Source organism: Epinephelus lanceolatus, chromosome 12 (assembly GCF_041903045.1).
Source record: "Epinephelus lanceolatus isolate andai-2023 chromosome 12, ASM4190304v1, whole genome shotgun sequence".
Lineage (NCBI taxonomy): Eukaryota > Metazoa > Chordata > Actinopteri > Perciformes > Serranidae > Epinephelus > Epinephelus lanceolatus.
This window is the reverse complement of record NC_135745.1, coordinates 8,788,240-8,800,538: the sequence shown is the minus strand read 5'-3', so window position 1 is coordinate 8,800,538 and position 12,299 is coordinate 8,788,240. Positions and strand designations below refer to the sequence as shown.

At 39.3% G+C, this 12,299-nt stretch overlaps 1 protein-coding gene across 5 annotated transcripts in view; it reads right to left on the bottom strand.

Moving 5' to 3' along the window:
• astn1 (astrotactin 1) overlaps positions 1-12,299 on the bottom strand; it is a 591,813-nt gene that overhangs the window by 389,818 nt on the left and 189,696 nt on the right. For all 5 annotated transcript variants that reach the window (XM_033650224.2, XM_033650225.2, XM_033650227.2 and 2 more), the window contains 2 exons: positions 7,867-7,941; positions 662-799 (listed from right to left, as the gene is read on the bottom strand). In XM_033650224.2, coding sequence (XP_033506115.2) covers positions 662-799; positions 7,867-7,941 — 213 coding nt within the window. The remainder of the gene's footprint in view (positions 1-661; positions 800-7,866; positions 7,942-12,299) is intronic.

Genomic DNA, 12,299 nt, shown 5'->3' with positions numbered 1-12,299 from the left:
GTTTTGGCTCCCTTATGGCTCGCTCTGCAGCCTAGACACAAACACAGTCATTGCACACAGAGCAGAGTTATGAACCATTTAACAATCGAAACGCTTTTTATGGCTTTGAATTGCTAAGTAATTCTTTCTTCTCATTTTTTTTTTTTTTTTTTTTACTCTGGTTTATCTGCGTCTTCATAATTGATTTTGTGTTAGATGTTAGATTTTTATTACCCTCTGAATCATGACCACTAAGACCTCTGCATCAACCCCACAGGGATGCTTAAGATTCACTGCAACAATAGTAAATAAAAACAAACGCTGATTAAGTGAGGAGACAAATCAGTGAGATGAAGTTACATTCTGGAGGATGACGAATTAAAAACATGGTCAGGAGAAATACTTATCAAAAAGCCAATATGTACTTTTTTGTGTTGTGAGGCTTCATCAGGCACAATAAAATATAAAGTGGTCAGAGGCACCTGGTAATATTTCAGCGCAGCAATGCAAAGCTCTAGCAGTGCTCAGTTCGGTGCAGCGGCCCGCAAAACTCTGCTTTACTTCACAGCCTTATGGACCTTTTATTTCTTTAGTGGCAGCTTCTATCATCATGTCTCTGAAATGTCACCTCAAGAAAGAAGCAGTGTTTAGTGGAAAGTGGTACCAGTAAACGTCATCTCACCGTACGTCCACCGCGTCCTCCATGACTGTCATGTCCGTCTTGCACTTGGCTGAGGGGTTGATGGCGAGCTCGGCGGGGGGGATGACAAAGCTTTTACTTAACGGCAGCCACATTCCTTCTCCTAAAGTGTACGTGAATCTGCAGAAAACAAGAGAGGTGGATTAAAAGAGTTAGGGTACAGGTTTGGCTTTTTAAAAGAACAGCAAAGAAACAAGGTCCAGTTACTGGAATGCGAGTGACAACAGCAGAGGAAACAGAGAACGACTGTGTCACGACACTCAAAATCTGTTAACAAAAAAAAAACCCAAAAAACAAAGACCATCTAAAGCAGGATTGGAAAGTTTCATCAAATGTGTTGTGCTGTGTAGAGGTGTAGCGAGACATCCTTATCTGTTTCTGTTCAATCAACAAAATTATCTGTCTCTGGATCTGTATTCAGATAGAAGACGCACAGAAGGTGTGGTTATACTGGAAGTCACATTAAATTGGGCAAATGTTGTATTTCCTAACCGAATATTCACTGGCAACAACACTTTTGTTTTTATGCTCCCATTTTTTACAGGTTTGAGTCAAAGACCTGAGACTTTTTTTGTTAAAATCTGTGTTAGTGAGCAAGTCTCATTTTCCATCATAATCAAAATTTGACGGATGTGGCATATTAAGATGCTGACTGAAACAGCATCATTACTGCACAGGTGTGCCTTGGAATGGTCACAATAAAAGGCTGCTGTAAAATGTGCAGTTTCACCACCCAACACAATGCCATAGATGTTTCAGGTTTTGAGGGGGCGTGTTACTGGCATGCTGACTGCAGGAATGTCCACCACAGTTGTCATTTGTGAACTGAATGTTCATTTCAGGATCACAAGTTGTTTCCAATGGCGTTTCCGTGAATTTGGCAGTACATCCAGCCAGCCTCACAACCGCACAAGTTGGTTACTACAAACTGTTGTGAGGTCAACAGAGGAGGATGATGAGCACACAACTGAGCTTCCCTGGGACTGTTTCTGACAGGTTGTGTAGAAATTCTTACAGTTATTGCATCAGCTGTTCAGGTGGCTGGTCTCAGATGGTCTCAGATGGTGTGGCTACATGCAGTCTGCAGTTGTGAGGCCTGTTGGATGTACTGCCAAATTAATGGAACCGACACTGGAAGCAGCTTATGGTAGTGAAATGAACTTTCAGTTCACAGGCAACAGCTCTGCTAAACACTTCTACAGTTAGCATGCCAGTAACATGCTCCCTCAAAACTTGTGACATCTGTAGCATTGTGTTGTGTGATCAAACTGCACATTTTAGAGTGGCCTTTTATTGTGACCATCTCAAGGCACACCTGTGCAGTAATGATTCTGTTTAATAAGGGTCTTAATATGCCACACCTGCCAGATGGATAGATTATCTTGGAAAAGGAGAAGTGCTCATTGACATGGATTTAAAGAAATTAGCAATCAAAATTTGAGAGAAATAAATCTTTTGGGTGCATATAGTCTTAAATCTTTAACTTAAACCTGTGGAAAATGGGAGAAAAAACAAACGTGTTGCATTTATATTTGTGTTCAGTATATATCTCTACATTACTATACTGAACTTTCCATCTACCTCTCTCTCTCTCTTTTCTCTTTATTTTTGTATTTTTAACTAAACTTGGTTTTATGAACTGTCTGAACCCCGCCCATAACGGAAATAAATAAATAAATGCATACATTTCCCCAAAAAATCTGAACAAATACAGGTAGCTATGAAATAAATGCATAACAAAGTAAATGTAGAAACATAAATATATAAATGAGTCAACAGAATTAAATAAAATAAAAAAAATATAATAAATAGGTTTTTATTTTTAATTTTATTTTGGTTCTTTTATGTTTTAGACTATAGCGTTCACTTTTCACTAACATGCAATAAATGAAATGGCTACTTCATGAATTCAAATTCCTATGTTGTGAACAGAATGGGCATTTTTATCTTGCAGCCATCCAAGTGAAATTAATTATTTGAAGAAACAGACATGTCAATAACGCCTTTTCTTCCTCCCTAAATAATAACAAGCAACTTCAGCTAGAATAAATATCTGTGACCATCACATCATTTGTGCTTCCCCGAGTAAGACTGATACAAACAATGAAAGCCAAAGACCATCTGAATTTACTGCCAACACAGCCAAAGCAGCAGTCTGTGCCTGTCTACAGAATGTCATTGTTTCAGTTATCTTTTTCCTTGTGGACGTCCCTCAGGAGTCCGCAGTCACAACAGCAGTTCTTTGAGGCTGTTCTTAGCCACAGCAGTGCTTAAGCAAAATGCTAACATCAGCATGCTAACATGCTTGCAGTGACAATGTTATCATACTGATGTTGAGCAGCTATAATGTTTATAATGTTCACTGCCTTGGTTTAACATGTTAGGATGCTAACATTCTCTAATTAGCACAAAACACAAAGTACAGCCGAGGCTGATGGGAGTGTCATTAGTTTTGGCCCAATATTGGGCAAATTGTCATTTTGACCTGACAAACAAAGTGATTACTAATCATTCACAAAGCACTGATGTCTACATTAAATTTTGTGGCAAACCTGTACCGTAGTTGACAAGACATTTTACATAAATTTGTCACCATCCATTCAGAAGATGTTGTGATAATTTACCAGCTAAGTTAAAATTTTGACCTGCTGGTGGCACTGAATGTAAACTTAGGGGATCACCAGAGTCATTATGCTTCATCTACTGGAGATCCACAATGTCTGTTCATTATTTCATGGCAATCCATCTAATCAATGTGGAGTAGGGAGGCACAAATTTATTGGCTACAAAATGGTATTGGTTGTTATTTGCCTTGTTGACTGGCAACGGCCCATTTTCAAATAAGATGACATTCAGCACTGGAAATGACCAATGTTTTTCTGGTGTGTCACATCAATTATGCATAGGCTAAATGGCTAAAAAACAAGGCTCCAGACTAGCAGCCAAAAACCTAAGCTTAAATTAATGAGCAGGTACAAGAAGATTATAATGACTGTTTGACAAAATGGTTTTGTATTCACAATGTTGTTTGACGAGATGGCTAATAGCTGCTGGCATCCTTGGGACAATAGAAAATACATTTGGGACAAACAGAGATCTTCCCTGGGACGCCATCTAGACAAAAGGGCGCGGTAAACTCACTATCGATGCCTCAGGGAACGTATCCTATTGTTTCCCTGATAATGATACATTCTGAACAACAAATCTGTGAAAGAGGAACGCTAGTACATGTTAGCTGTTAGCAGGTAGTGGCAAGACTTGACAGTTAGCAACTAACAGCTCACGGAGGTTTCTCTGAGTCACACTGTGATGTGCTCAAGCTCTATTCAGTACAAATGAGTGTTGGACAAAGGTAAATTATAACTTCTCATCATGTGTTCAATGTATTCTTGTAAAATGTTGCTTTTGGTGAGAATAATTACAGTTGTTTGAAGGACAAATTTGCTTACGTTTTCACAGCAGTACAAAATAGAGAGGGAATCAAGGTATATTATATATAATTTAAAAAAAATTGGTATTGGTATTGACTGTTGGCAAAATTGTTATTTCAAACACCAGTATAGGCCCATAATTTAAAAATGTGTGCATTCCTACTGTTGAGATATTCAGATAAGATCAAAGTTGATCGACCAACAGACTGACCAACAGACTGACTTTGCTTTTCCTCAAGAGAGCTAACAAATTCTTTACTGCTGACAAACAAACTGATCTTCATGTGTAAAATTGATGCAGCCCCCCTTTAGGGTTAATATTCCATCAAGGTCTAGTCTTCCTGTTGTGTAAAAACAACCATGTCACTACAAAATGTCTACTTTTCAAAGATGAATGTTTTCGCTGCATCAGTGATTTAGAATAATGGCATCGAGTTGCTCGGAGGGTATTTATATTACCTTTGAGCAAAGTTATCCTTTTTGCATAACTCTTTCTTGAAGCAGAAGGACACTCTGTGCTAATGGACGCAATGCATACAAAATGAGAAACCCTGACAAAAAAGGCCAATAGGAGTTTCCCCTGAGACAAAACACAGCTATAAATCTGTAAACAACAGATGTCTGGAAGAGGAGCTTTAAAACAATTCTTTATTTGTGAGTCAATGAAGATCATCAATTTTTAAACACTCTGCAGATGAAATGTAATACTTCCAACTTTAAGTTAAACAGTGCACGCTGAATTGCATTATTAGCACTGATGAATTATGCATGAATACTTGTAGCACAAAAGAGGGGAACTTGTTGATCAAATGGTTAACAACCATTTTTATGCAGACTAAACACATTTCCTCATTCACAATTGTTTAATTTGCATTTAATAAATTGCTAACTTAGCATAAGGAAAGGGCAGAAGATAGTGAGAACTGCATGCATTACCAGTCAATTTAAGAACAGACTGATTAAACCATTGTAGAAGTGGAACACTTAATTACATCCACCCAATTACTCCTTTTGTTTCAAAGTCAGGTTTTCTGTGGATCAAAGTGCTGCTGTCTTTCCATTTACTGGCTCTACCAAGTTATAATAAATCTATTAAAATGGTAATATTCCCATATTATTTTCCAGGAAGCTGTTACCACCTCTCCCATGTGTTATTTCACCGTCTCTTATGGGACTGTGTACAGCCGGAGTACTGAAATTCCCTGTGATGCATCATGACGTATATGGGTGACCACACGACAAATTAGCAGCCACTTAACGAGCACTACTTTATAATGGACAACTAGGGACTAGTGTTCCGCAATATGACTTATTTGGTTCACCCACAGAGAAACTGGAGGTGGAAAACACTAAGAGTTCCCGTGAGGAAACAGTTGTTGAGTGGAAAACATGTTTGCAGCCCTCAGAGGAACACCCCGCGGTTAATACTGTGTGAACGGCAAACGCTGTGTGTTTGAATGCTGACTCTCAGCATTTATCTCCTCCGACACGGGAGAATTTTTGCATGCATCCTCGAGTTTGCTTTGTTTTACTTTATCCTCTATACCACTGTGATTCTAATTGCCTCATTTGCTCCTGTGTTTAATGGTAATATGTGCTTTGGCAAACAAGATGATGGCGGCGTGGCTCTCCGAGCGCTCGCTGATATTCAAGGTCTTTTGCCGGCGCCTGGAGACGACAGGGTTGCTTGGCGAAGTTCAAAGCTTGAGGCTGAAAGATTTAAATTAGGATGGATGGCTGGGTGGGAGCAGTCTGAGGACAAAGACATTTTAAACTGCACGGCTGGACGGAGTGAGAAGTGAAAGGCTTCTTGCAGAAAAGATCCTAGCAGGGAGGGCGATGTATCAAAGCACTTCCTGGAGATATTAGTGCGATGCCAGCCTCCTCTGTCTGTTCCTAACGTAAAGACAATGCCAACAGCTGCAAGAGTGGTACACACTCTCTACTGGTTTCCTTTCTATTGTAAGCAGTAGCAAAAACAGTCTTTTTCTGTTTTTGTTGGTGTATTGTCATGGAAGGACTTGTGATGAAGGCAGTCGCACATGCTCTGTCAAATCTGCTCTTTCTCAATCCAGGAAACAAATCATTTGGTGAAAAATAAGCAGGTATTAACATTGTTAGCAACCTGTGTCACAGAGAAGTCTTCTGTTGTATGTTGTGTAAAATGGCTGGCAGTGAACATAGGAAAGGGGAATCCTGTTAACTACATATACTCTATTAAAGGCACATTTACTGCCATGAAACACTGGGGAAAAAGTTACTGGGAATGTTTAACATTAAGACAAATTCTCAACTTATTACTTAATGTTAGTGTGGTTATTTACTTAATACAGCATTTATTGATTTTGGCTGCTTGTTGGCAGGCAAAGAAGCTGCAGAACATGAATGATGTTCTGGTAGTCACTTTTAAAAGCTGAACTGGGAAATGTGTTAGCGAACACTTTCGTTACCTATCAGTTGCCTAATTACTCATCCAGTAAACACAAGGCAGAACTGGAGTTCATTTGGAGTTGTGTTTTTTCGCCACGTTACAAAAGGTTAATATTCACTCTGGTTTCATGGTGCATTTCATTTGCACTGCAAAGTTGGAAATCCAAGGTTCCTAATTAGGAATTTCAACTAGAGCGCCCCAGGCTCCCAAGACAGCCACTCAGCCTTGCTTCCAATTTTCCCAGCGGCCACTTGTGATATTGGTGTGAAAAAAAACCTGTGGCCCAAAGAACATTTTCTACAATGACCACCATTATAAAAGAGACACCTCAAACTGCAACCAAGGTTATGACTTTTTCGAATTTAAAGTCTACGAGCCAAGCAGGAACTAGTTGGTGGGGGCAAGCGTAAGAAAAACTACTGTACATATTTAGTGGGCCTCATGGCAGCAAACTTTTTGGGTGTACATGCCAGGCAAGCAGTTCTCATTGGACCGAATAGGTGTGGCCTTGGGATCCAGTACCCGGATCTAATAGCACACCCATGGAACACCCCCTTAAGTTGGATTTCTGACTTGCAAAGTCGGAGGAACCCAACCAACCCCGCCTTCAAAATCCAAGATGGCTGCTATGTGCATCAACAGTTGTGAAAGCTGTTCTGCCTAATTTGTGTCTCAATAAAACAGTCCTGTGCACAGGGCTGTGCAACTTCTATCTGTGGACGTGTTGCTCAGTGTTTTAATGCACAAAATACAGCATAATGCATTGTTATTAACTGGTATTGCTAACAATGGCTAACCTGGCTAAAACTGGTATAGCCAACAGCATCTTTGGAGAATGCTCAACTCAGGTGGGACATCGTAGAAAAGAAATATATTATAAATGCACTCAAACTGCGGAAGACAACATGACGGTTCATGTGATCACACTTTCACAAAAGTTATTGCAGCCCCTTTAATTAGTGCTGTCTGCCAATTGAACTCTCTTTTCCATTTAATTTAACAAACATGCTGCTCTAACATTAATCAGAACACAATGATTATCTGACCTGAGAGAAAATGAAGTGCCTCTGCTTCTCTTATTTGGAAATCTAATCTTTCACTCCATTACATAAGACTTTTAAAACTGACAGATGCAGCTACAGAAGGCACTCTGCAGCCAGAGCTCAACATCCTCCCTTAATCATGAGAGAGAGAGAGGAAATCAAAGCTAGTGTACCAGAATTAAAACAAGTTATTGGACTGTGCGATCTTTTGCGTGCCGTGCATTGTGCAGCACCATGGAAAAAGCAGTCGGGGAAAACAAAGTTTTGTGAAGTTTCACTTACCTGAAAATGCGATCAGAGGGCTGCTCTCCCATCACAAGATCAAAACCGCGCTGGAAGATGGTGTAAGGCCAGGGACTGGCGTGGAAAAAAGAATAGATCAGAGGAAGAGACAAAAAAGAGGGGAGAATAAAACGGTGTGTTAAAATCAAAGAGAGAGAAGCGTTGAATTTTTCAGTGTACCCATCCTCCTAATCTAAACCCCTTAAAATCATAAGCCATGTTTCAGTGTCTCACTTCAAGTCATTCCCGCCTCCCAGAGCCCCACAAATCACAAGCAGCATTACGATGTGTGCTGTGTGTAAACATGCTGATTGAAAAATGTGTTCGGCGGCAGCTGACATGCAATGTGACTTTGGCTCGTATCTATTTACCAGGGGAGGGGATAAGAGAGGATGACAGGATGAGACAGAATGGGAGAAAGAGACACAGAGAAGGGAGGGGGAGACAGACGGTGATGGAGAGAGCAGACCATGAAAAAACAGAGACAAAGAGGAAGAATGAGAGAGAGAGAGAGAGAGAGAGAGAGAGAGAGAGAGAGAGAGAGAGGAACATCGAGGGGACGAGACTGATGCCAAGAGGCAGAAGTGAGAGAGGGAGAATGATGGAGATTAATGGGGAGTGGCAGCTCGGGGACTAAACAGTCTGCAAAGTGAGAGTGTAAGGAGGAGAAGTGACAGCGGCCCGATGTCATTCTGAGCAAACTCCTACACTACTGTAAGCAAAAAGAACATCGAGGAAGAGGGGAGCCGCTTCCATGCCACAGGCTGTGGTCATTAAACATTTAAGTCACCCCAGGGTGCCCACTCTGTCACAGTGACGGGGACACAAGGAGAACACCAGGGAAATGAGACTCAGAGGTGCACAGTTGGGTGGGCTAACAGGAAGATTCAGATGTCTCAAAATATGTAGACCAAATAAAATCCACATTGTGAACATGCACTGAGGCTGGCATGACACACAGTGGAAATAAAGAGAAAATGGCATACTCTGCCTGCTGGTGATGTCGTAGACAAGAATTTAGTTCTCCTACCATAATTTATCTGTACCACTTATCTTCACTTCATGACTTAATGTGTTAAGGTGGTAATAAACAACTCAAACTGCTGTTCAGTTTATCAGTTTTGCTGATAATGCAAGATGTGTTTGAATAAATCTAATTTAATTTAATTCTAATAGGGTTTATTTACAACCTGTCGTCACAATTACAGTATGGTACATATAAACATAAAACAACAACATAAAACAAATATTTGACAACTAAATGAGCCATTGAGATAATATACTATATATACTGCTATATACTTTATTGTGATTGACTTTAACCAATTTAAAAGATAATTGACAAGATGTAATTCAACACTGACTCATTTTCCATTGATATTATTTATCAATCATTTAATTTTAAAATGAAACAGCAAAATTAAACATTTTGATTTAATTTTGTGGTATTCCATTCAATTATGTTTCTGTCTGTCATATGCCATCTCACAATTCATTCTTTCCCTGCTTTAACATTTAAAGGTTCCTTTTTGCGCTAGCTGTAATGTAAAGATGACGCGTGCCATCTTAAAATCAAATGAAGTTCAACCTACAGAGCAGGAATAGCTGGCTCTGATTGGCCAGCTGTAATGGGTTGGCAAGGGTCATGTTTGATTCAGACCAGTCGGAACCTAGTGTATTTGTATAGTAGTACTCTGTAGGGAGACTCCTAACACCATACAAATTAGTTGTAATTCTAAATTGAAACTAACAGCTGTTAAAAAAAACGGCCTCTTATACCTGTCTTCTACCAAAATTAGTGCATGTATGCAGGTTTTTTAAACACCAGCAAGCCCCCTTGGAAAAAAGTACACAGCTCTGCAGAAGACAAGTATGCCCTTTTTTTTTTTTTTTGACTGGTGTATCATGTTTGATGTCATGGACAAGCCAAAAAAAGAGGTTAGTAATCAGTAGACAGCAGCATGGTGGCCTCTCTCTCTTTCAAACTCTAATGGGTGACTAATGGGGCTCAAAGTAAGTTCAATCAGGAAGACTTTCTTTGAGCTCATCCATTTACGATCCTCTCTATCCCACTTCCACTGCCTCCTCTACCTTCCCTATTCGACTATGGATTCATCACCTTCCCTAAATCATACCATCTCTATAGGGTCTAATTGCCAAAAACTTTCCATAGTTGTCATTCTTACGTGCACATGTTAATAAATATTCTTTTTACTAAGAAAAAAACAAAAGAAATGAGTCTCGCCTGATTGAAATTTGGATCAGTGTTTAAGCACTGTTTCTACGGAGACAGACAGTATTTTGTGGTGGCATCTCATTGCATTTCACCGGTAAAGGGGCTAAAATTAGCAAGTTCACCCAGATGGTTTATTTCCATCACTGCCGATCAGAGCTGGAGCTGATCAATACCCATGACTACCGCAAAGTCATCTGACCCAGATGTGAATGCTGATTATAACCTTTCCCATTACAATGAAATGCCAGATGTAAGCAAGCGTCATTGTTTTTTTTTGTGCAGTGGGAAAGGGGCTTTACTGATTATTAAACCCCAGATACAAAAGTGATTAACTACTTCACTTGTTCCTCACTCCTAAGGCTGGGCAATATGGAGAAAATCAAATATTACAAAATACTGGTTAAATACCGTGATATCACTATTTCAATGATATTGTAGGGTTGACTATTTATGTTTTCACAAAATATGGTCTATTGGATAAAAGCTTATATCAAGGTACATATACATTTATTTTGCATATACATTCTCTGGAAGATTAATTGAAAATCAGTTTATATAAAACATAGCCAGCTGGAAATGTTTGTTTTTGGCAATTAAGTACCTGACAAATCGAGGTACTTCATCACATTAATCACATAGAAATCCCATTGCTATAATTGGAAGATTGATGAGTATGGACTAATGCGCTAGTAACATTTTAAAAAGCATAGATACAATGGAATTAACAGTATAACACAATCTCTGACATTTGCTAAATGTGTGTCTTTGCAGAGTATGGTCTGATTTTCTTCAAAACTGGAAGTAAAGGGGGGAAAGACAACTAATAAACTAAGTAAATAACTAATCCCACAGTAATCCCATGGTATATGAGGTCACAGAGGGAATTGTCGACACTGTCTCTTTTTGACGTGAGTGTGAGCAGTTTCTGGATCAGTAGCACCCATACACATTCACCCTGAGTGGTCACCCAGTGGTTGGCACTGTGGCTGAGGTGTTAGCCAAATGTCAAGGACTTTTTAACAAGCAGATGTGAACCCAATTAAGCGTTTATATGACTTCCTGGGACGGGGGTCTGAAACAGCATTTTTCAATGCCAAAAGATATCAAGTCATCACTTGAAATCATTATTGTAATATAGAAGAAGTGACCTTGCACCCAAAGAGATGAGAGGACCAAAAAGCATGATAAAGTGCCCACAACCTTACTGACTCACCATAGGCCAGGACGTGATTTATTGGTAGCGCTAAATTTCACACAACTGTCTTTTAAGTCCACAGCTTGAAGTATTTTTGGTTTAGCGGCACAGTTTTAGACATAAAGATGGCTTTGGCATGGAGACTACAAATTTATAACAAAAACCCCTCATTACAGTGTTTGAAAGAAATTAAATCTAATGGAAAAAGTATTGTTTGTTACAATGTGGTTATTGTAGGATTCAGGATCTTTGGAGTTAGAATATCTCGGCCTCTCTTGCTTCAGTTTTGATGTTTCTCTTAAAAATAAATAAACAAATAAATTCTGTCTCTTGTGGTTCCCCCAACTCAATATTAAATTGCCGGATTACCCCTGTCATTATTCACAAATAGATAAACAAAGCACAATAATGTAGTGTGGTCAGCCAGGCAGTAAGATTTGGTAAGTAGGTTTAGTAATTACTTTCTTAAGCTTAACATGTTTAAGTCAATTTAAATTAAGTCAAAAGTTATTTGTGGAAGACATTTACTGTAAAAACAAGTGTTGGCCAAAGTGCTTTGCAGTCTGTCTGCCTCATTATAAAAGTAGAACAGAACAGATTTAAAACAATGCTTTAGTTATATTAATTATTAAAGGGACTCAAGCACAATTGTAAAACAGTAGGTCTTTAGATCTAAAATTGGCAGTGGATGGGTAATATCTGACAGTGAACATAAACTGTTCCACAGTCTGGGAGCAGGGATGAAAAAACGCTCAGTCACTGAACTTTGACTGGGAACATGATGAGGAATATCTGATCTGAGGATCTGAGGAGTCTGAGGGTAGAACAGGGACTGAGGAGACCAGAGATGTACTCTGGTGCCAGTCAATGCCATGCTTTAAAAACAAAATAATATTAAATATGTCTGTATTTGCAAAGGGGAGATTTGGTCTTTCTTCCTGGTATCAGTGAGGAGTCTTGCTGCTGCATTTTGAGTTAGCTGCAGGCCACATATGGATGACT